Source organism: Lagopus muta, chromosome 14, assembly GCF_023343835.1.
Source record: "Lagopus muta isolate bLagMut1 chromosome 14, bLagMut1 primary, whole genome shotgun sequence".
Taxonomy (NCBI): domain Eukaryota; kingdom Metazoa; phylum Chordata; class Aves; order Galliformes; family Phasianidae; genus Lagopus; species Lagopus muta.
The window spans coordinates 12,776,271-12,796,694 of NC_064446.1; the positions used below are offsets into that span (position 1 = coordinate 12,776,271).

Consider the following 20,424-nt stretch of genomic DNA (forward strand, 5'->3'; position numbering starts at 1 on the left):
GACAGGGATGGTGCCACCCCAGCACTGAGCGGGGCTGAGCCTTGGGGACAGACCCCAGGCAAGGGTGGTGGCTGTGAGCAGGAGGTGACTGCGTGCACTCGGGCACCTGGGGACGGTCGGAAGCAGGCAGGCAGGCGGGTGGGATAGCGGCAGTTTATTTCTGAGCTGGCAATACATGTGCGTGGCGCAGGCGGGGCGCGGTGGCTGCAGAACCCAGGGGACAAAGATGCTTGCTACCACAGTGTGTCCCAGGGGAAGGGATAGGGGGACAGGGGCTCCCCTAAGAGGCACCGTGCCCTGGTACCACCCCCCCTTTTCCTTTGCTGCTCTCGCTGGTGCCAGGGCTGCACCCTCCCGGTTCCCTGAAGTTGCCTCCTTAGCTCTCCCTGCCTCACTCCCCAGGCTCTGCCCCATAACTGTGCCCATTCCGTTGCCCCCTCTCCCCATCACTTACCATTGCTGCTGTGCTCCAGGGAGCTCAGCCTCTTGCAGGGAAGCTCCCATGTAGACACTGACCTGTCCCTAAACCCTCACACTTGCATCCAGACCTCCTCCCAGCCTTCTGCAACCTGCACTTCTGCCTTCTGCATGCCTTCATCTCCCCCCGTTGCACTACCCTCTGTCCCTACCATGTCCCTCCATGGGGACAGGGATGGGGACAATGACAGGGGTTGGCGTTGGCCCCCTCTGCCCGGGCAGTGGGAGGCAACATGTCCATCGTCCCCTTGGCATGGCAATAAATAACTCTGGATATCTTTGTTATCACTAAGGAAGAATTTAGGGGACATTCCTTCAGGAGGGGATCAAAAGTAAAAAAAGAAAAAAAAAACATAAAAGCGAGGAAGATTTGGAGGTGGGGAGGATAAAATATTCACTTCTCCTCCCCCAAAATCTGGTTTCAATTGAAAGCAGCCGGGCTGCCAAGCAGGGCTGGGCAGGATGCCCCAACCGTGCTGTGCCACCCCCAGAAAGCTGAGCCGTGGGGTGCCGGGCTGTGCCCCCCCAGCACTGTGCACAGGGATGGTCCTACTGCCAGCTGCCCTGTGCCCAGTGCTGAGCACGCAGTCCTGCCCCGAAAGGTTAGGGTGGTAAAAATAGCTCTGAGCCACGGGGCTGTGGGCAGGCAGGAGGTGTCTGACCCCGGAGATACGTTGATAGGGACGAGGCCACCCCGTGCACCCCCAGCCCAGAGCCTCTCCGTGCCTGGGGACCAGCACCGAGGGCGTTGTCACCCATCTCACGGGTAGCACCGCAGGGGCTGCCCCGTCCCCAAGCGGTGTGCGTAGCTGGGGCTGCTCTAGGAGGTGCAGGGGGCCCCCGACGGTAGCCCCCCCGCTTTCAGCCTCAGGCTCCCGCTCCAGCCCCGCGGACACAGGTTAAAGCTGTGGATGCCCGGGCTCTTGGTTCCCGAATCTTCGGAGTCGATGGAGACGTCCGAGTCCGTCGGGGACCGGGAGCTGTAGCGCTTGGCCGGGGAGCGTGCGCCCACCACCGGCGATGGCAAAGGGCTCTTTGGGGTGGGGGACGACCCGGCCGGGCTGGGTGGCAGCAGAAGCCGGCGGCCCTCTGCCCAGGTGGCTCGGGACACCCCGGGGGAGGCACAGGACCCCTCTGTGAGGGGCGATTTGTGCGATGGCGAGGGGCTGCCCGGCGCAGCCAGCACGCTGCGGGCCCGCTGCGGGGCAGTGGCTTTGCACCCCTGCGGCAAACCGGGGGGAACCACGGCCGGGGGGGTGAAGGGCCGGGAGCCTTCCGGCCCCAGGGGTTTGGGAGAGGAGCTCTTCCTGCGGGCTGCGTTGATGATGTTCCTGGCGAGCCGCGCTTGCATCTGGCGGCTGGCGCGGGGCTCGGCGTCCTGCCGCTGCGGGGACAGAGAGCGCTCGCTCCAGGGCGGGGACCGGGGCGGCCCCTGCTCCAGCTCGGGCACCGAGACGGGGCTGGCCCAGCCGTCCTGGCTGCCCTGGTGCCGAGCCAGCCGCGGGGTCCAGGTGGGCGAGGCGGGGAGGGACGGCCGCCTTTCCTGCGGGGACAGAGAGTGCGTTAGTGTCCCCCGACACTGCTTGGAGACCTAGCAGCGGTGACGGGGAATACGGGTGAGAGGGGAGCAACTCTAATGTTCCCTCCTAAGGGGCTTTTTTTGGAGACAGAAGCAAAGTTCCATTGGTGTGGGCACGCGGGGACACCTCTGCCCTGCGCTGCTGCCACTGCCCATGTAGATGGGGCTATTATTGAGCCACGGAGGGAGGCCAAGCCACAGTCCATCACTCTTACCCAAATACAGAATCACAGAATGGCTTGGGTTGGAAGGGACCTTAAAGATCATCTGTTTCCATGCATGATCCAGGGTCTCACTATGTGCTGATTCACCAGAGCCCCCGGTGCCAAGCTTTGCCGCCCCGCAGCTCCTCCTGAGCCAGCAGGAAAGAGAAAAGACAGGTTTGATAGTGCACGTGAGTGTATTGAGAAAGAGGAAGGGGGAAAAATGCAGGAGAAATAAAAGCACAGTTGAAAGGCAACTTGTTAATGCAGAGAGCAGCAAGAACCCGTGGTACTCCCTGTCTCCACCAGGCACCTCCCTGCCCCAACCTCATCCTCCTGCTGTGCAGGATGGGTTTGGCACGTGCCCATAGGATGTGAGGAAGCCAGCATCTGGGCAAGGGGCACGTCTGCTGGTGCATCCCATGGTCAGAGCTTGAGCTGTCAGGCCCTGCAGATGCCTCCAAAGCTCCAGCACTGAGCCCTGTCCATGCAGTCCCTCAGCTCCTGGCTGTGCCAGCCCTGCTAGCAGCCCACTCCAGCACTGAGCTGCCCAGCTGCAGCAGCATTTGTCAGCTGGCTGCTGCCAGGCTGGATCAGGCAGAGCAGCTGAGAGCCTGGCACAACACAGCAGCATCAGTCTAAGCAACAAATCACCCCTCTGGACTGGAGGGAGATGAGGGAGCACTGGGATGTACAGGGACCACAGCGTAACCCCAGTGCCACCTGCATGGTGGGGAAGAGGCTTCTCTCTGTGGTGTGGGAGCAAATAGAGACAGATCTCAAAGGTGCAGCAGAAGAGACAGGAGCAGGCACAGTGCGGTGGGAGGGCAGAATGTCCCCTTGGCCACGCTTTGGTTTGGAGATCTGGAAGTGCAGAAGGTGAGAAAAGGATCGAGGCAGAGCCAGAGTGCTCCGTAAAGTTTCCAGGCAAGAGAAGAGAGAAAGCCACGGAGGTGCTGCGGGTCAGCCGTGCTCCTGTCCATGCATTTTGCTTTGCAGACTCGGCCCCATTCGGCACAGACACACAGCTCCCATTGCCCCATTGGGGCTCAGCATCGCGTCCTCACCCCATAGCACTGCCCTAGGGTTGGGCTCTGGGAGCCACTGCGCTACTTCATTTTGTCTTTCAATTTTTTGCCCCCCTTTCACAGGTCGGTTTGGCTTTCTGCAACCCCCCCCCCTGGGCAATGCTCGAGGGTTTGGCCAGCTGGAGGGGAGCCCAACATCTGCCCGCATTCGCTCTCTACTTGTAGTAAAAAGAAGGCTTCCACACCTGTGGCTCGATCCCTGCGTTCCTGGTGGAGTAGGAGGGTCGAGGCGCCTGGAAGCCACCCTTGGCTCGAGGGGAGCGCCCATGGCACGGCGATGCCAGCAGCAGCTCTGCACCACCGCCTCCGGCACCGTGAGGCATGGGCACAGCACCGGTGCTGCTGGGGAAAAGGCTGGAAGCGGCCCCGTGTGTGGTGGGAGGTTGCCAAATGGGGGACGGAGGCAGCGGGGAGGTGGGGCAGGAGGTGTGCTGTGGGTAGGAGTAAGAGCTGGGAGGTGAGGGTCTGGGTGGTGGCATGGACCTCGCTGGAGCTTTGGACGGGGAGAGGATGAAGAGCGAAGGCTGGAGCTGGTAGGGCTGGTGCTTGGAGAGCTCCACTTCGTTCTCCATCGGGTTGTTGCCGTAGAGAGAGGCAGGGGGGGTTTTGGAGGGCTGGGAGGGACTCCTGGGGGGGTGTCTGGAGACCATGGGTGACAGGCAAGCGTTGGCATCGTACTTCCAGGAGGGAGGCAGCGACATGGTGGGCGATGGGGAGCGTGGCAGCTCGGGCCGGGAGGGAGCCTCGATGATGAACTTCTCCATGCGGGACTGCCGGCGGGCAAAGAGCTCAGCCCCCTTCCCTCTGGCCTCGCTCAGGTTGTGGCTGGGCTGTGGCTTCGGCTTCGGCTTCACCATGGGGGACTTGAGGCAGGAGGACCATGCTGGGGCATCATTGGGCACCGGGAGGGCCTGCACAGGCCTGGATGCGCTGGTGGGGACAAAGTTGGCAGCTTCAGCCCCCAAAGCAAAGGGCTCATCCTCAGCACCGGGATCCCCATGCTCCTTCTGCTTCTTCCTGATGTCTGCGCTCTGCACCAAATCCAGCAGGTCGGGGTTGGGGCCCAACTTGGGCTTCTCAACAAAGGTGAACATGGACTTCTTGTGGCCTCTACGTGCCGCCGACTCCTCCAGGATGCCCGTTTTGGGCAAGGGGACCACTGCCGCCAGCCCATAACCGGGGCCTGGCAGCGCCTTCTGCTCCCCAGGGGGGTACAGGGTCGAGTAGGTGGGGGGCGAGCGGACCCTGCTGAGCGGGGGTGGGCTGCCCAGCGTCTCTGCATAGGTGGGTGGTGGGGGCTCAGCACCAGGGTCTCGCTCCGGAGGCTGGCTCAGCCCAGGGGGTGTCTGGGTGCCAAACGGCCGCGCCGTGCGGTTCTTCACCGGTTTGGGTTTGGCCAGGGTGAGTTGGACCTCGTAGTACTGCCTGCCCTGAGCCCCGCTCTGTGCCCGCGTGGCTGGGGGAGCCGTCCCTGGGGGTGTGCTGGCTGTCACTGTGGGTATGTTGGGTGTCACCACCGGTGCACTGGATGTCACTACAGGTGGACTTGCTGTCCCCATGGGTGCATTGGCCATTCCTGTGGCTGCCTCGGCCATCCTCATCGGTATGTTGGCTGCCACCATGGGTGTGCTGGCTGTCCCCATTGGCACGCTGGCTGTCACTATATGGGTGCTGGCTGTCCCTATGGGCATGCTGGCTGTCCCAGTGGGAGTACTGGCTGTCACCATGGGGACGCTGGGTGTCCCTGTGGTTATGTTGGCTGACACCATGGGTGTACTGGCTGTCACCACGGCTGTGTTGGCCACTGCCACACCAGTAGGTACGCTGGCTGTCACCATGGGTGCACTAGCTGTCACCACAGGTGTACTAGCCATCCCTATGGGCGTGCTGGCTCTCCTCACAGTCATGTTGGCTGTCACCACAGGCATGGTGGCTGTCCCCATGGATACACTGTCTGTCCCCAGAGGTGTGCCGGCTGTCCCCATGGCCATGCTGGCCGTCCCCATGGGTGCATTGGCTGTCACTACAGGCGGACTGGGCACCTCACCATTCTTCTGCTTAGGAATGCACACACTCTCTGGTGGGGCAGGAGTGACTACTCTTGTCCCCAAGCTGTCCTGTGTCCCCTGGACCCCTCCCACTTCACTCTCCACCTTCTCCTTGTGCACACCATTGGCAGCAGCCAGTGCCATGTTCTCCTTCAGGTAGATACTCAGTGGGACTTGCTGAGCCTCAGTAGGGGACTCCCGGTGAGATGCCACGTCCTCCTTCTCCCCCAGCGTCCCCTGGCTGCCGTGCCCCTCGCCCGTCTCCATGTCCCCTCGCTGTGTCCCCAGGCTCAGCGGCAGCCCCGTGCCATGCCCTGTGCCAGTCCCAGTGAGCCCGTCGATGCGCTGCCTGCGGCGGTGGAAGAGCAGCACGCCCTTGGAGCTGGGGCTGGGTGCCGTGGTGAGCTGTGCCACGATCCTGCGGCTCCGCGCTTTTGCCTCTTTCAGCTCCTTCTCAGAGAGGCTGGAGCTGCGGGAGAGACCTGGGTGAGGAGAGAGAGGAGCAGGGGGTTAGCAGGGCTCAGCCCCTCCTTGGAGTGCCCCCAGCACCCCGAACCCAGGGATGCCTCCCCTCCAGCCCAGCCTTGTTGCAGCTGGGTGCGCTGCCTAGTGCTGCATAGACATATTCCTGCTGGGAGTAACCTCTGAAGCCCAGAAGACAGCCACCGTGAGGCAGATGGGACCATTCCTCCCACCCAGCAGGGCAGAGGGGAGTGTCCCTGCATCTCACTCCGCAGGACAGTTTATCTCCCTGAGCTCTGCGCGCTGATCCCAGTGACCGTATTGGAAAGGAATTTCTCAAAAGGCTTCAGGAGGTTTCAGGTTGCAGCTCACAGGATTTCAGCCCGTGGCTCAAGCACACACAGGGGCAGGGAAAGCGTCCCCCCAGCCCTCTCCCCACGTGATGATGCACAGCCCCACAAACGCAGGAGAGCGAACCCAGCCTCATCACTTTGCCATAGGACCGGTGCGTGTGAACCCGGCAAGTACGTGTGCAGCAACACGAGATGGCAGCAGCCGACAGGAGCTGGGCAGGATCCCGACCCGACACGCAGCCCGCAGCAACGCGCCAGCCCCATTCCTTCGGAGCCTATAAAAGTGCTAAAAGCGGCCGGCCGCGCGTCTGCTAACTGCGCTGAAAGTCTTCCGAGAGCCGCCGGGCTCCTCCAGCTCTGGCCAAAAGGTCAGGGCCAAAGCCCTTCCCAAACACCGAGAGGATGTGGAGCTGCCGGGAACGCATTTTCTCGGGGTGAGCCATTTCCTATGAGCGTGCCCTGAAACGCCCATGGCCACTGGGAAGGGCAGTGCCACCAAACAGCCCCCAGCGCCCTTCCTCACGACGGGGTCCACGCATCGTGCCCAGGAACGCTGCCACGAGGGCCCCATCCACACCCGGACAGAGGTGGGTGGCCGATCCCAGCTCCTCTGGGCGCAGGCAGCGTCCACTCCCCTTCCCTTCATGTGTTTTTCATTTTCTTGCCTTCTGTGCTGCTTGGGAGCCTTCCAGGATATTTTAAGCGATGGTTCAGCCTACCAGCGAAGGAAAGGATGAATGACTAAGCCAAATCCTTGCAGAGAGCTCATGGTGGGGTGAGAAAGCTGCTGCGAGCTGGGCATCCCCTCCCCATCACCCTCCATCCATCCGCCCATCCCTTGTAGTCACATCTGTAGGATGTTTGCAGCCATTTGACCCGCTCATCTCTCGGCCGGCCTGGAGGAACCATCCGGAGAGGAGAAGGATGGACGCGCCAAGCTTTAGGGCGGCCTAGCAGTGGGATTTAGTTGTGCCAAGAGGAGAAAAAGGCAGAAATACCATTGCAAACCCTCCTGGAAGCGACGAGCCCATCCGCAGCGGGCGTTCCAGCTCTCCCCGTCCGCAGCCGGCATTGTTGAATGCGACATTTCTATTTGCTTTGGCGGCGGCACAGAGCGGGGAAGCGGCTTCCTGTGGCCGGGCTGCCTGGAGGGCCGCCAGCCCCACGGCTCCCGCTCCTCCACTCGCCCTCACCGTACAGAAGTGGGGAAACGGGGCTGAGGAGCTGTTGGGAAACAAGCCGCAGGCTCCAGATGTCTGCTCATTTCACGCTCCGACCCAAGCATCCTTGGAGGCCAGGGCCGCCTATGAAGCAGAGATCTCAGCAGAGCTGTTGTGGAGCCTCTCCTTCTTGCTACTGCCTTTTAATAGCCACCGGGGGGCTGTGGGGGTGTCCGCAGAGCTGGAGGGATGACTCGGCCTTTGGCCAGGGAAGTCCTGGCTTGGGCTAACTGCCAGCTGAGCCCCACACCAGCACTGGGACCTCACAGAGTGGTCCTGCACAGAACCGGCTTCTGGCCACTGATGGAGCCCCGGCCAAAGCTCAGCTCCAAGGGCTGAGTGGCTCTTCCTTCCTTCCCACGCCGCTCGCCATCGGGCTGCCGTTTGGGAAGGAAACGTCTCCTGCCCCTGAGTGTCCCAGCCTCTTCCAAGAGCAATGAATCAGCCCCGCCAGCACTCTGACCCCACGGCAGGGACGTCCCTGAGCGCTGTGATCCTGCAGAAGGAGCTGCAGCATCACTGGGATCCTGTGTGTGCAACCAGCCACATGGGCACCTTGAGCATCGTATCAGTGCAGTGCACTTTACATTGGCCAGAGCAGCCTGTAGCTCTGTACGTATACAGACCTGTACCTACGTACACCTACTGACCTACATAGGCACTTGCTGTATTTCCAGCAACAGCCCAAAAGCTCGATGTTTAACAGCCTCTTCCCAATCTGTCAGCCTTCCCTCTGCTCTCTCCTCCAGAGTGAGGGTGATGAGTGTGATGAAAGGCATTTCGTAGTCCTCCCTTCCTGGCCAGATGGGAAAAGTCCTCCTTCCAGCTCAGCTCTCCATGCCAACACTGGGTCTCTTCGCACAGGGATGAAGGGTGAAACACATCCGTGGGATTACACAGCAATGACAGAAGACAGTGAGGTGGGGGCTGTCCCTGTGCAGGTCTGGGTGTGACAATGAGATGTCCTGGTAGAGATGGGGGAATTGCATCCCAGCCCCACTCCCGGCTCACACAGGATGCTCAGGTGCATCACAGAGGATGTCACCCCATGCCCAGCACCTGCCCTATAGAGATGAGGGGCATCCAAGGCCAAGAGAAAGATAACAAACCTCAACTCCACCACCTTTGCACAGACCCCCAGCTGCCCCCAGGCAGTGCTGGGGATGGGGAACCCGCTGTTTGCACCCAAATGCTGAGGGCTTTGGACACGGAGCAGGTTTGGGGCAGGGAAGCCAGCTGGCCCTCTGCCTGAACTACAGCTGTGCGGGGCTTTTTGCAGAGCACACAAATGCACACATTTCAGTCTGCTCTTCCCTCCAGCTCTCAGTTATCCCAAATAATCTGCTGCCAGGAAAACAAGAAGGGTAGCGCAGGCAGGCAGTCTGGCTGGCTAGGAACAATTGACATGCAGAGATTAAAACACGACAATTTTCTGCCTCATTCCCAGCTTCCAGCACTCCTGGTATAAAAGCTCCATGAAGTTTCCATCAGTGCTGGCCCTACAGACCCCAGAATCCCCAAGCTGAGCAGTGGAGCAGCTCTGTGCTGCCAGGCAGGATCAGAGCACGGGGCCTCTCCTCTGCCAGCAACAAAATCTGGCACAGCGAGAAAATTCGATTCGCTTGCAAGTTCTCCCTGCGCTCCGTCCATGAGGGCTTTGCTGGATTTGGAGCTGGTTTCTCCCCGCTGCCCTGTGCTGCTCCTGGCTCCCAGCCGTGCCTTGGCTGTGCCTGGCCCTCAGCACCCAAACTTGCCCCACTTCTACCTAAAATCACCCCACAAGCGTGGGGCAGCAAGTCATAAGGCTGCCATCTCCCAGTGGAGGCAAAGAGGAGAAGGGGTTGGGTATGGGACCACTGGGAACATCATCGGGTACCGCTCGTGCCCAAGGCAGAGCAAGAAGGGGACCGGGGCAAAGCGGTGGCCCTGGTGTATCCTTTGCCCGTGGAGAGGAGAGTGCATGAAAGGAGAGATGCAGAACTGAGAGATGCGATCCGCCCCAACCCACGGACACAGGCACGGGCACGCGTGGGACTCATTTCTATAGAGACAACTGCAGCACAGCGCACCCCAGTCGGCTCCGCAGCAGGGAACACCCCCAGCACCACGCAGCGCCGGGCACCCCCGGCTCCCCGCAGCCCCAGCTCCTCGCATCCCTCTCAAACACCCCCCCGATCCCTTCACCCTCATGACCCCGCTCCCTGGCCCAGCCTCCAGCCGACCTCCCCGCCGCCCCCCGCTCTCCTCCCGCTTCCCGGCTCCGTCTCCCCCGGGCCTCCCGAGCCCCGCTCCTACCCGCGGTGCCGGTGCCGGTGCCGCCGCCGCTCGACTGCACCAGGGGAGGAGGCGGCGGGCAGGAAAGTTGCAGCGGCTCCGCCCTCGGAGCGGGCCCGGGGGGGCGGCGGGCGGGGGCCGGGCGGGCCGGGGCCGCTGGGGGTGCCGCTGCTGGTGCCCGTACCGCCCCGGTACAGAGGATCGCACCGCACCGCGCGGGATGCGACGGGACGGGGCCACCATCCCGGTAGTGAGGGCGGCTCCGACGGCTCTGCCCTGCTCGTCGCAGCCCGGCTGGATCTGCCCTGAGCAACCGCGAGAGCAGCCCGAGCATCCCTTTACCCATCTCTCAGCACCCCGTAACCCAGCCCCGAGCACCTCCTTACCTCCCTGCCTTCCCGCCAGGAGCACAGTGGGGTCACGCTGATCCTGAGCCCCCCAGCACGATGGTGACAGCGCTGGGACCCATCTGCAGCACGCAGAGCCCTGAACGCTGCTGCGCTCCCCCTCTGTCTGCACCCCCGGATGAGCTCCTGGCCTTATTTTTTGCCTTTCTAATTTCCTTTCTTCCTGCTGCTCTTTGCTTTTCTGTGTTTTTCTGGTTTTTGAGGGAGCCCGGTGCTAGCTCAGCATCCCCCAGGGAGCGAAACCTTCTGTTTATTTGCACGCCAGACAGAGAAACCAGTCCTGCCTCCTGCATCTCACTGCTGGTGCCTCTACCCGGGGCTCCCCGAGAGGTGCCAACCCGTTGGGGCCGCTGGGCCGGATTACAGCCAGGAGATGGGGCTGGATGGGGCTGCTGACCCTGCAGGGTGGGTGCAGCAGCGATGCGCTCCCTGTGCCATTCCTGCAGGCATCGAGGCAGGGATGAATGCACCGACTTCAGAAATCGACAGATAAGGAGAAAAGGAGCAGATCCCCAACACCTCTAGGGGATGCTCTTGCAAATACCTCACTGCAAGGGTAGCCCTAATGCTTGGCTTTTACCCCAGCTCCAGAACCAGCCTGGCACCACTGACCCACAGCGTTATTGTAGGGCTGTTGCCAGGGCTTGGGACCCTCAGTGTCATCCTGCCCAGTGGCTCTGGAAAGTCTGACAGTCACGCAGGCAGCGGATGGCAGTGATCTCACTCAAGGGGAGGAGAAAACGGGGCAGACAAACGCTTTCCAGCAAACCTGTTGAGTTACTTTAAATTCCAGGCTGGCAGCAGAACTGCTGGATCTCTGCTCAGGATAGGAAAATGCTGAGCCCGGACAGAGCTGGGCCTGACCTTTCCCACTGCAGATCCACCATCCCAAACAGAGGGAGAAATGGGAAACACTCTGAGTCCTTCTGCAGCCATGAAATGCGACGCTGCACGGCCGCACTGAGCCAAGAGCTTGGCTGAGGTTCCCGCCTCCAAACTCTCATTCCTTCCCAGGGGCTGCTGGTGTGAGGGCGAGCGGTGCCCCAAGATAGATGGGTTTGGGAAAGCCCATTTGGAGTCCCCAGGGCAAAGGGGCTGCTTTGGGAAAACTACTCCACAGCATCACCTGAGGGCTCATTCCCAGGGGGGATGTGGCACACCTGCCATTGCAGCTGAGATAACAGCTGGTGGGGGGGAAATAGAGCAGTGGAAGCAGGATTTAAAGATGGGTCCCATGGCTGCAGGGAGGAGTGGGAGTCAGCATCTCCCCCTGGGGCTGCTGTAACCCCATCTGGGTGCCTATGCTTGGGTCCCCATGGAAGGCAGGCTGTGAAACAGGGCTCTGGAGCAAAGCAGTGTCAGGGAGCATCGCAGGGAGCGACCAGCCTGAAATAAAGTGCTTAATATCTAAATGGGGGCCTGAAATAGAGATGGCCCGAAGCCACATAGCAGGAGCATCCATGCGGACTCATCTCCTATACGCAGCACAGCTGTGCCATGTTCTGGGTGAGGAGAGATGCCCAAATCCCACAGAGCGCCCCAGGATCTGCCTCCAACCCTGGGGCACCCCTATGCCCTGCTCAGCTCTTGGAGACTGTGGGAGCCCACCTGCTCCTCCCCACCCCTCCTCAGAAATGGCACAGATTCCTCTGATTTTTGAGGGCACTGAGGTCATCCAGAAATAAAAAAGCCTCAGAGCACAGCACCCAATGCCCTGGATGGGAGGAATCCCAACCACACTGTTTGCTGGGGATGCTGCAGCCCCATGACGCTGAGCTGCTTTACAGGAGGATAAGAGGTCCTTACTTGCTTTCCTGGGCTCACTGGAAGGAGCGATGAGGACGCGCTTGATCTTCACCAACCTCCACTCCTGGCTGGGGTCGTCCATGAGGCTGGCTGCTGTTGGGGGCAGCTGTGGGGCAGGACTGGGGGCACAGAAATCTGAGGAAGGTGCGGGCTCGGTGTTTGTGCTGCCTGTGGGGAGCTCAGGGTCCGGGATGTCCCCGCTGTCGCTCTCCTGTCGCAGCGGTGCCTTCAGCATCCTGCCGGCTTCCTTTCTCCACTCTCAGGGACAATGCTCAGTGACTCCAAAGATCCAACTGCTCACGGCCTGAGGCCTGGCTCTGCTCTGGAGTTGTCCCCTTCCATCTGAGGAGGAAGCAGGCACAGCCCTCACTCCTCAGTCCCTCGCTCCGTGTCTTCAGAGCAATGTCACCAAGGAGAGTTCTGCGTGCTTTTCTCTTTTCCAGCCCAACAGAGGACCTGTGCAAAGGAAAGGGGAACACTGAGCAATCCAGGTGAAGGATGGGGCACCTCACCCCTCTGCTCCAACCCAGGGCTGTGTTTGGTTCACGCTGATGCTTGCTCAAGGCAGGAGCCCCAGCTCCCACCTCCATCCTGCACCCGGCTCACAAAGCCGGGCCGTGTTTAACCATTGCATGACTCACAGCTCTGGGACAAGCGCCGACAAAGTCACTTCCCTCTGTTCTGCCGAGCAGAAATACTGCTGAGTGATGAGAGCACACAGCACTGCAGCCAAGAGGAAAGGTACGGGTTGGGAGCAGGGATCAGCACGCGGCACAGGATGCGGCTCAGCACTGTGGGGAAATTCCTGCACGCTGAGTCCAGAAGGGTTCTGCACGACCCAAAGCCAACCCCATTGCCTGGACTTCAGTGATGCCAGCAGAGATGGCTCTGCACCACATGTTGAGCTCAGGATCTCATCCTGCACTTTTCTCTTCTGAAATCCCTCCTCCCACCACTGTTCAATGTGGATTTGCAGAGGGATCCCAGCTGGGCAGCTCCCACCACCCACACCGAGCCCCACATGCTCACAGGAACCGTCCTGAGCTCTGTGGAGCACTGTGCATCACTGCTGCTGTGCTGGAGCAAAGGGTGCTCAGGTGGGATGTGAGCATCCAGCTCCCAGCCCTGTGGACCCAGAGGCTGTGGGATGGTGAGCTGCTCAGAGTGCAGTGTGGCTTTGAAGCCCCTCCTGCAGCAAGACCCTGCAAGAGGAGCCTGTGCTGCTCCTAAAGGCATGAGCTGCAAGTGGTGCCGGGGGAGGGAAGAGTGAAAAATACATGGAAATATCCCTATGTTCACTAAATCTGGCGGCAGGAACACCTCTTGCTCTCTCCCCTCCCACTCAATGGGGTCTGACATGCACCCCCCTCTGCCTTCCTCACAACCTGCCACCCCTCCCCATCCGAAAAGGAAAACTAAAGTTAACTTTCCACCTCCCACACACAGATTTTTGGCAGGCGCTGCTGGCACTGAGGCTGCCAGCACTGCAGAGAGCCCTCCTCCCAGCTCTGAGCCCCCCCACACCCTGCAAGAGGATGTGGGGGACACAGGGAACCCATCCTACTCCCATCCCATCCCAGGCGCGTGGGCAGAAGCAGCGTCCCAGTGGGGCTCCCCTGCCCAGGGATGCTGCCTCATGTCCCCATCGCCACCCTCCACTCGGTTTCCATCATCTCTCAACGAGCCCAGGGAGGTAAGCAGGGGGGCTGTGGTGTGCAGGCTCTCGGGTTTCCCCAGGTCACGCAGAGGGTCGCTGTCACTCAGACAGGACCCCGCTGCCCAGACTTTCAGTCCCCAGCTCCGGTCACAAGATTGGCGCCTTCCCTTTCCAAAATAGACTGAGTGCAACCCATACATCGGGGGATTTTTGCACCTTCCCTGTGCCAGCAGCTGAATGTCCCATGGGGGCAGCTTAGCGCAGCCTCTCCTCTCCAGCACTGCAGCTCTTGGCACTGGGGACCCTGGGACAGGGGCTCCTGCACCATTCCTGCACTGTTGGCACGAACCATGAGGCAAAGAGCCCCCAAACCTGCTGCTTTATGCTGTAATGAGGCATTTCTCAGGGATCCTTTGGCACCGACCCTGTGAAGCGGAAGGCCAGGATGGGATGCGTCTCCAAAGGGCAAACCCCTACAGGACCCTATTGGACCCTATTTCTTTAAGGGAACGCTGCCTCCACAACTGATACGGAGATGTCCCTGTGGTGTGGCTGTCACTTGGAGCTGTGCCTGGGCCACCCTGTGCCCGGCTGCTGTCACCTCTGCTGCAACCCAATACCACCCCAGGCTCCCTGCGGTCCCTCGCTGCTGGGAGCTGCCAGCACCATTCCATCCACCCCAGAACCCCACTGCAGCGTCCCCAAACACTGCTAGGGCTGCATGGGGAAGTGTGGGCATCAGGGCTGGAGGATGCTCCAGGGCAGGTTGCTCTGTCCCCTGTCCTCCTCAGCAGGGCCATCAGAACTTATGATGCCATTCACAGCACCTTATCTATGACTGCAGGCAGGGCAGGACCTGCTCAGCACTGGGCAGGTGGCAGCCTGTCCTATATACTGCTTCCCTGGGGACCCTGTGAGGGCAGATCCCAGCCTCCCTTTGTCCCCCACGCTTCCTGGAGGTGAGGACAGCCCCACCCCAGCTGTCAGGGGCATCCTTGGGGCAATTTGGAAGCAAGAAGCACCAGGTTTGGTGGAGATTTTGGGTGCTGTGCCACCAAGGTGAGATCAAGGTGCCACCGAGGTGCGTGGCAGGGATCACAGCTGGGAGCATTTGGGGACTGGGGCCACACGTGTGAGACATATAGCAGAACGTGTGTGAGTGCATGTTCAGCACTCAGCCCTCATCCTGGCAAAATTGCTGTGCAGTCCAAACGAAGCTGCTGAGGACACATCCCAGCAGCTCAGACAGCCCCTGGCCCAGCCCGGCTCTCCCTGTGCTCTGTTTTCTTTCTCTGCTTTTCTCTCTTAACCCCTTCAGGATCCTGCTGGATTGGTGCAGTGGGGCCACACAATCAAATGCTGCACGGCTCCTGCATAGCCCTGGGGACTGTGGATGGGGATAGGGACAGGAGTGGGGGCAAGGGCAGGGACACTGGGACAAAAACAGGGACAGAGAAAGGGATGGGGATGGAGATGGGGACAGAGACAGGGACGCCGCTGCTCCCGTGGGTGGCTCTGCTGCCTCCAGGCACCCCAGTGCTGCTCTCCCTGCTTCCCCCAACCTCTTTCCCTCCCACCCTTTGGTACCCCATGGTACCTCCATCCCTTGGGGAAAGCCCAGCGGCACCCAGGCTCGCCGCGCTCGTCTCTTCCCCCATCCCCACCATCCCCATTCTCCCTCCAAGAAGCAACCCCCCCTCTGCAGCCCTGTGGCCACCCACCCGAGGGCCGTGGCCACGCTCCCCACACCGTGCCCATACCTGTGTCCCCATTGTGCCCGTACCCGGTCCCAGCCAGCAGCTCAGCTCAGTTCTCTTCTCCTGCTCTGCTCCAGCCGCTGCGGAGGGCAGGGAGAAAAGGGGGGAGAGGGGTGGGAGGAGGGGAGCGGGGAAATGAAACTTTAATAGCACAGAGCCCCTTTTGTTTCCCGGCATATGGGATATTTCATACATGCTGAAGGCATTAACCACCTATGTGCTTCTAGGGCCGGCGGCAGCAGGGAGCGCAGCACAGCTGGAGGCGGCCCCTGTCCCCCACATCCCTTCTTCTGGGGGGGGGGACCTAATTGCAGCTCCCTGTTTTAGAGGCACACTTGCAAGAAGGGATGAGAACAGGGGGGCTGTGGGACCCCTCTTAGCCCCCCATTGCCCTCCTGCCTCGGAGACACAGTGAGGACAGCCAGTCCTGCGGCGCTGTGACTCGTGCCCCATCTCACCTCACGCCCCAAGGCACAAAACCATCCCCAAGAGCAGCAAGGCTGGAAGACACCCCTGGTGGGTGCCCTTGTGCTGTTTCCCCCTCCATCTCCCTCCATGGACTCCCTTGCCCATAAATCGGAGTGACGTTGGCAGACCCTGGCGTGACGCATCGCTCCCTCTTCCTCTATAGGAGGTGTCAGCCCACGGGACGCCAGCCCGTGGTAAATTGGTACTTTGTGCAGTGTTGATCCAGGCACACTCTAATTTGAAATAAAAAAAAAAAATAACGCAGCCAGTAAAGGGCCTTTATGGCTCTTCAGAGCTCGTAAAGCTGCGGTAAGGGGCCGGCGGGCTGGGGGCAGCTGGGAAAATTTATGGCAGGTTTGGGTGAGTTCAGCATCACAACTCTGCAGGGCCGGTGTGCCGGGCAGGAGCCAAACAAGGGGGCTTTTTTGGGGTAGGGATGGAGGGGCTGTGCCTCCCAGGGACCGTGCTCACTGCTCGCCAACCCAAATGCCCCAAAGGATTTCCCCAAACCTCCTTTCAGACTCATTTCTAACGGTGGACAGACTTTGCGTGGGGATGCTTCCTAAGGCTATGGGATGGATTCAGGCTGCACTACCATGGACCAAAGCTGCATGGACCCACATGGGCCTGACGAGCATCCCCACTGCAATCCCAGCGTTGGGCAGGAAGAGCTGGAAGTGGGGCGGCCGTGAGAGCTGCAAGAATTGGGAGAGAATGGGAGGAAGCTGTCGGGTGGGGACCGTGCAGAGGAGGCGGGCAGTGGGGAAAGGCATTTTTCCTTGCCAGCGTCTTGGCTGCTTCGGTGTGAACTGCTATAAATTCGCTCCTTATCTCTCAGACCATTTCATGTTTTCATGAAAAGAAAATAGTCTGCAGGAAAAAAAAAATGCTCGCTGATAAAATATCCCTTTGGTATTGGGAGGAATGTGAAACAGCTCTAATCAGAGCGGGGCTGGGGCTGGGAAATGGCCGAGACGGGGCCGTGCCCCGGCGGGATCAACCCAAGGGCGTCCTGGGTGGGAGCTCCATACGCACAGCACTGCCACATGCCACCCCCCTCCCAACAGAGCTGTGCCCCCATCGTGCCCTATCTCTGCACTGCCACCCCTCGGACTGCACTGTGCCCGTGAGAGGTGCTACACCACTGCCCCACGTCCCCTCCGGCCCTGTCCCAAATCTCCGCATCCCCCCTCTCTGCAGAGAAACGCAGGCACAGCCGGCGTGTGGAAATAGGATGTGCGTTTCGGTGCCAAAACATGCACAGACGCACATGCCAGAAACGTCTGTGCCGCCGCACAGAGCCGCCTGTGTTTCCCTGGTTCGCACAAGTGACTTTTGTTGGAAGGATTTGGCCCTGCTGAGGGGCTGCCAGGCATGGCTATGGTTGGATGTGTGCCCCCTGCATCCCCTCACCCATAGGTCCTTAGGGTTCAGGGTGCCGGTGTCCCCAGTCCTGTCCTGAGCCCCACAGTTGTCTGGGGCTGTGGTACAGCCCCATTTCCAGACAGTCCTAGCTTTCTCTGAGCTGGAGATGGAAGAAAGCCTCTTTGTTCAGCTCTGCAAACAGTGCCCATGAGGCTGGTGGACCCCCTGACCTCAGCACCCCAAAACACAGCCAATGGGGTGCAGGGATGGGGCAGCCCCACTGTCATCTCCAGGTGCCTGGGGAGACCCATGGGTACAATGCGTATCTATGAGGGACGGACGGTGAGATGGATGATTAATAGCAATGTCTGGGGCCAATAATGGGAAATAATGGGGGGCGAGGGGTTGGCGTCAGGCTCAGCCCCAGCGCCAGGAGGAAGTAGGAGCACAAAGCAGCGATAACCGGCACGGCACTGCTCCCGTCGGCCCCGCAGAGTGTTTATGGCAAAGCCCGAGGTGAGTGAGAAATCCATCTCCCGCTTCCTGTTGATCGCTGCGAGCCAAGAGCCGTGCTTGGCCAAGCAGGATGGGAAGGGGATGCGGGTAGCAGAGAGCGGGGCAGCACAGAGCCCAGCCTTGGGGGCTGCGTGCATCCTGTGCCACGGGGCAGAGCTGAGCTCCAGCAGCACCAGACCCTGTGGGCTCACACTGCAGCACCCAGGGCACGCTGAGGGCAGGAGCAGTGCCAAGCTGTGGATGCTGTTTGCTCCCTGAGTCATCGGCCGCAGTCGGCTGGGTCTGAGATCCGTCCTATTTTTCTCAGAATCCATGCGAAGAAGATGGGGAAAAGGTTGGGGGAAGGGGATCGCAGTCGGTGTGGCAGGCTGCTTGCATTGCCCAGCCTATCCATGGCCCCGTGGGGAGCAGGGTGAGGGGTCACACCATGGGGCTTCGGAGCTCCCCCCACTCTGTTGGGAGATCCCAAGTCTGGGAGTTGTAGGGGCCCCCATCCCGGCCAGGGGTGCTCATGTGGCCACCAGCTGCTTGGAAAGCCTTCCCTGGCGGTGGGTCAGAAGTACAGATTTTTATAATTATTAGTCCTGGTAATTTACCATAAGATATGTATTCCGGCTCATTCCAAAGCATCTGAATCGTGTTGAGTCTGCAGGTGGGGGCTGTGCGAGGCTGGGTGCTCCATCCCCATCCTCTATCAATGGGATGCATGTGGTCCCAAAGAATACCCCCCACCCAGAGTGAGGTCTCACCCCGTGTCCCCTCCCCAGCACCCACGGCCATCCCACAGAGGCCAACTCACCTGCACCGAGCCAGGACCCCCTCTCTGGGCTGGGGTCACAGGGATAGAGGCAGTGAGGGCTCCTGGGTGGTCACAGGACTGGGCTGTGTCTGGAGATGGGCTGGAGGATGGAGGATATCTCCCACCCCCCATTAGGATGGGGCCCCGCAGCTCGCTGAGCCCCCGCAGTGTATGTATGGGGAAACTGAAGCCAGATGTGCGCTGTCGGGACAGCCTCACATTGCCCTCCTGCAGCTGGGATCCGCCTCACAGCCCAGGATCCTGCTGGGTTTTCTCCTCTATTGCTCCACAACGCCCTGCAAAGAGCTGTGGGTGTCGGGAGGGGGGGAGGGGGATGCTCCGAGCTCCCCTCTGCATTATTAACCATATCAGCCCTTATCCTTTTCCATGGAGCTGTAGCTGCCAGGAGCTGCGGGTGCAGTGCTGCAATAGGATCTGAGCAACGCAGTGCCCACTGCAGCTCCCGCTCTACACTGGGATGGCTGCACAGCAAACCACGTCGGGACGTCTTATTGCCATTTATAATCTGACTTTTTAAAGTCTATTTTACTCCTGCGTGGTTTTCTGGTTCAGCCTGTGACATTTACACGGGCAATTCGTATTTACAGTCCGAGGCGCTGTAAATATGTGATTCATTTGTGAACGACTCCTAATGCAAAGCACACATCTTTCGAGCAAGGCCTGTGCTTGCTCACAGGATGAGGGTTTTCCTATAGGTTTTATAATCTGGGGGTGGATGTACTCATAATAAAAACACACTGACATTTTTCAGATGCCGGAGTTCGGCTTTATTTTATCAGAAAATGTAAATACGTCACTGCGAATCACGAGACGGCAGGAGAAATATTTTGCATGGCCCTCGTTCAAGGAGAGGCTCTTCTTTAATTACTCTTTGAAAACAAACACGGCTCCAGTGCAGGTCCTTGGGACAGCAGACGGGACACGTTCTGCTCCCGGCACCAGGCATGGTTGGGTGCAAGCAGGCTTTGGGATGGGGCTGCCCCCAGTGCAATGCCCCATGTGCGTCCTATCGCTGTAGGAGCCTTCGCCATCCTGCTGCAGTGTGAAATATTTGCATCATCTGGATTTCGCCTGCTGCCATATGGTGCTGGGATGCCTTTCTCCCGGGGCTGCTCTGTTCTGTGCCTTCTATTATTTATGGGGTGTGAGCGAGCCCCGAGCCCACAGTGCTGAGCTTGTGGCCAAACAGGAGCTGGTCCTTGGCCCCGGGATGCTCTGTGTGCCATTGCACAGGACCGGCACCGCCGGCATTAGTCCTGGCGCTGGGATGCAGAGCGTCACACGGTGCCCAGGAAGGACACGGGATGTGCTGAGGCGTGGGGGTGTGTTGGGATGTGGAGATGGATGCACCGGGCTCAAGGTGCTCGGGGAGGCACCAAGCCCAGGGCTCCCTGTGTCCCTGCCATTGCCCGGCTGGCCGCAGCCGCTCAGGTCCTGGCCCTCGCCCAGTCTGGATTTCACTTCGTTTGCACATTTTCTGCAGACACGGGAGCTGGAAAACATCATCAGTGCCAAGGGCTGGGGCGAGGGGACGGGGCAGTGGGAGCCTTCCTCCTGACTGCACCGCAGGGCTGCGTGAGGCACATAGGCACACGTCCCTTTACTCTCAGCACAGAGTCTGAGTCCCCATCCCACCTGATCCTGTTAATTAAGCAATGAACACTAAGCAGCAGCTGGTACCACCTGTGGCAGCTGACTGGGGGGGGGGGAGGTGCACAGTCCTGGGTTGGATGGGAACAGGGGCTTCACATCACCACAGGATCCCCCTTCTCCCACACATGTGCATTTTTGGGGGACACAGGGAAGCAAACCCCAGGGATCGGGGACAAGGTGCACGCTTGGGATTTGCTGCAGCAGAGCCCTAAACAAAACCCCCTATCCCTGTGGGCAGCTGCACTGCAGGCAGCCTCCCCCCCAGCAGCCC

At 60.3% G+C, this 20,424-nt stretch overlaps 1 protein-coding gene across 2 annotated transcripts; it reads right to left on the reverse strand.

Moving 5' to 3' along the window:
* Nucleotides 1-106: 106 nt before the first annotated feature.
* On the reverse strand, nt 107-18,554 carry SYNPO (synaptopodin). Of its 2 annotated transcripts, none has more exons than XM_048960390.1 (4): nt 18,480-18,554; nt 11,918-12,373; nt 3,533-5,877; nt 107-2,020 (listed from the first exon to the last, which is right to left on the reverse strand). In XM_048960390.1, exons 2-4 carry the CDS (start codon nt 12,150-12,152, stop codon nt 1,298-1,300), a joined length of 3,303 nt encoding a protein of 1,100 aa, XP_048816347.1. In that variant the 5' UTR covers nt 12,153-12,373; nt 18,480-18,554; the 3' UTR covers nt 107-1,297. The 2 variants fall into 2 exon arrangements, with proteins under 2 accessions (XP_048816347.1, XP_048816346.1); XM_048960389.1 differs by lacking the exon at nt 18,480-18,554 and adding an exon at nt 15,335-15,413.
* Between the last annotated feature and the right edge of the window lie 1,870 nt (nt 18,555-20,424).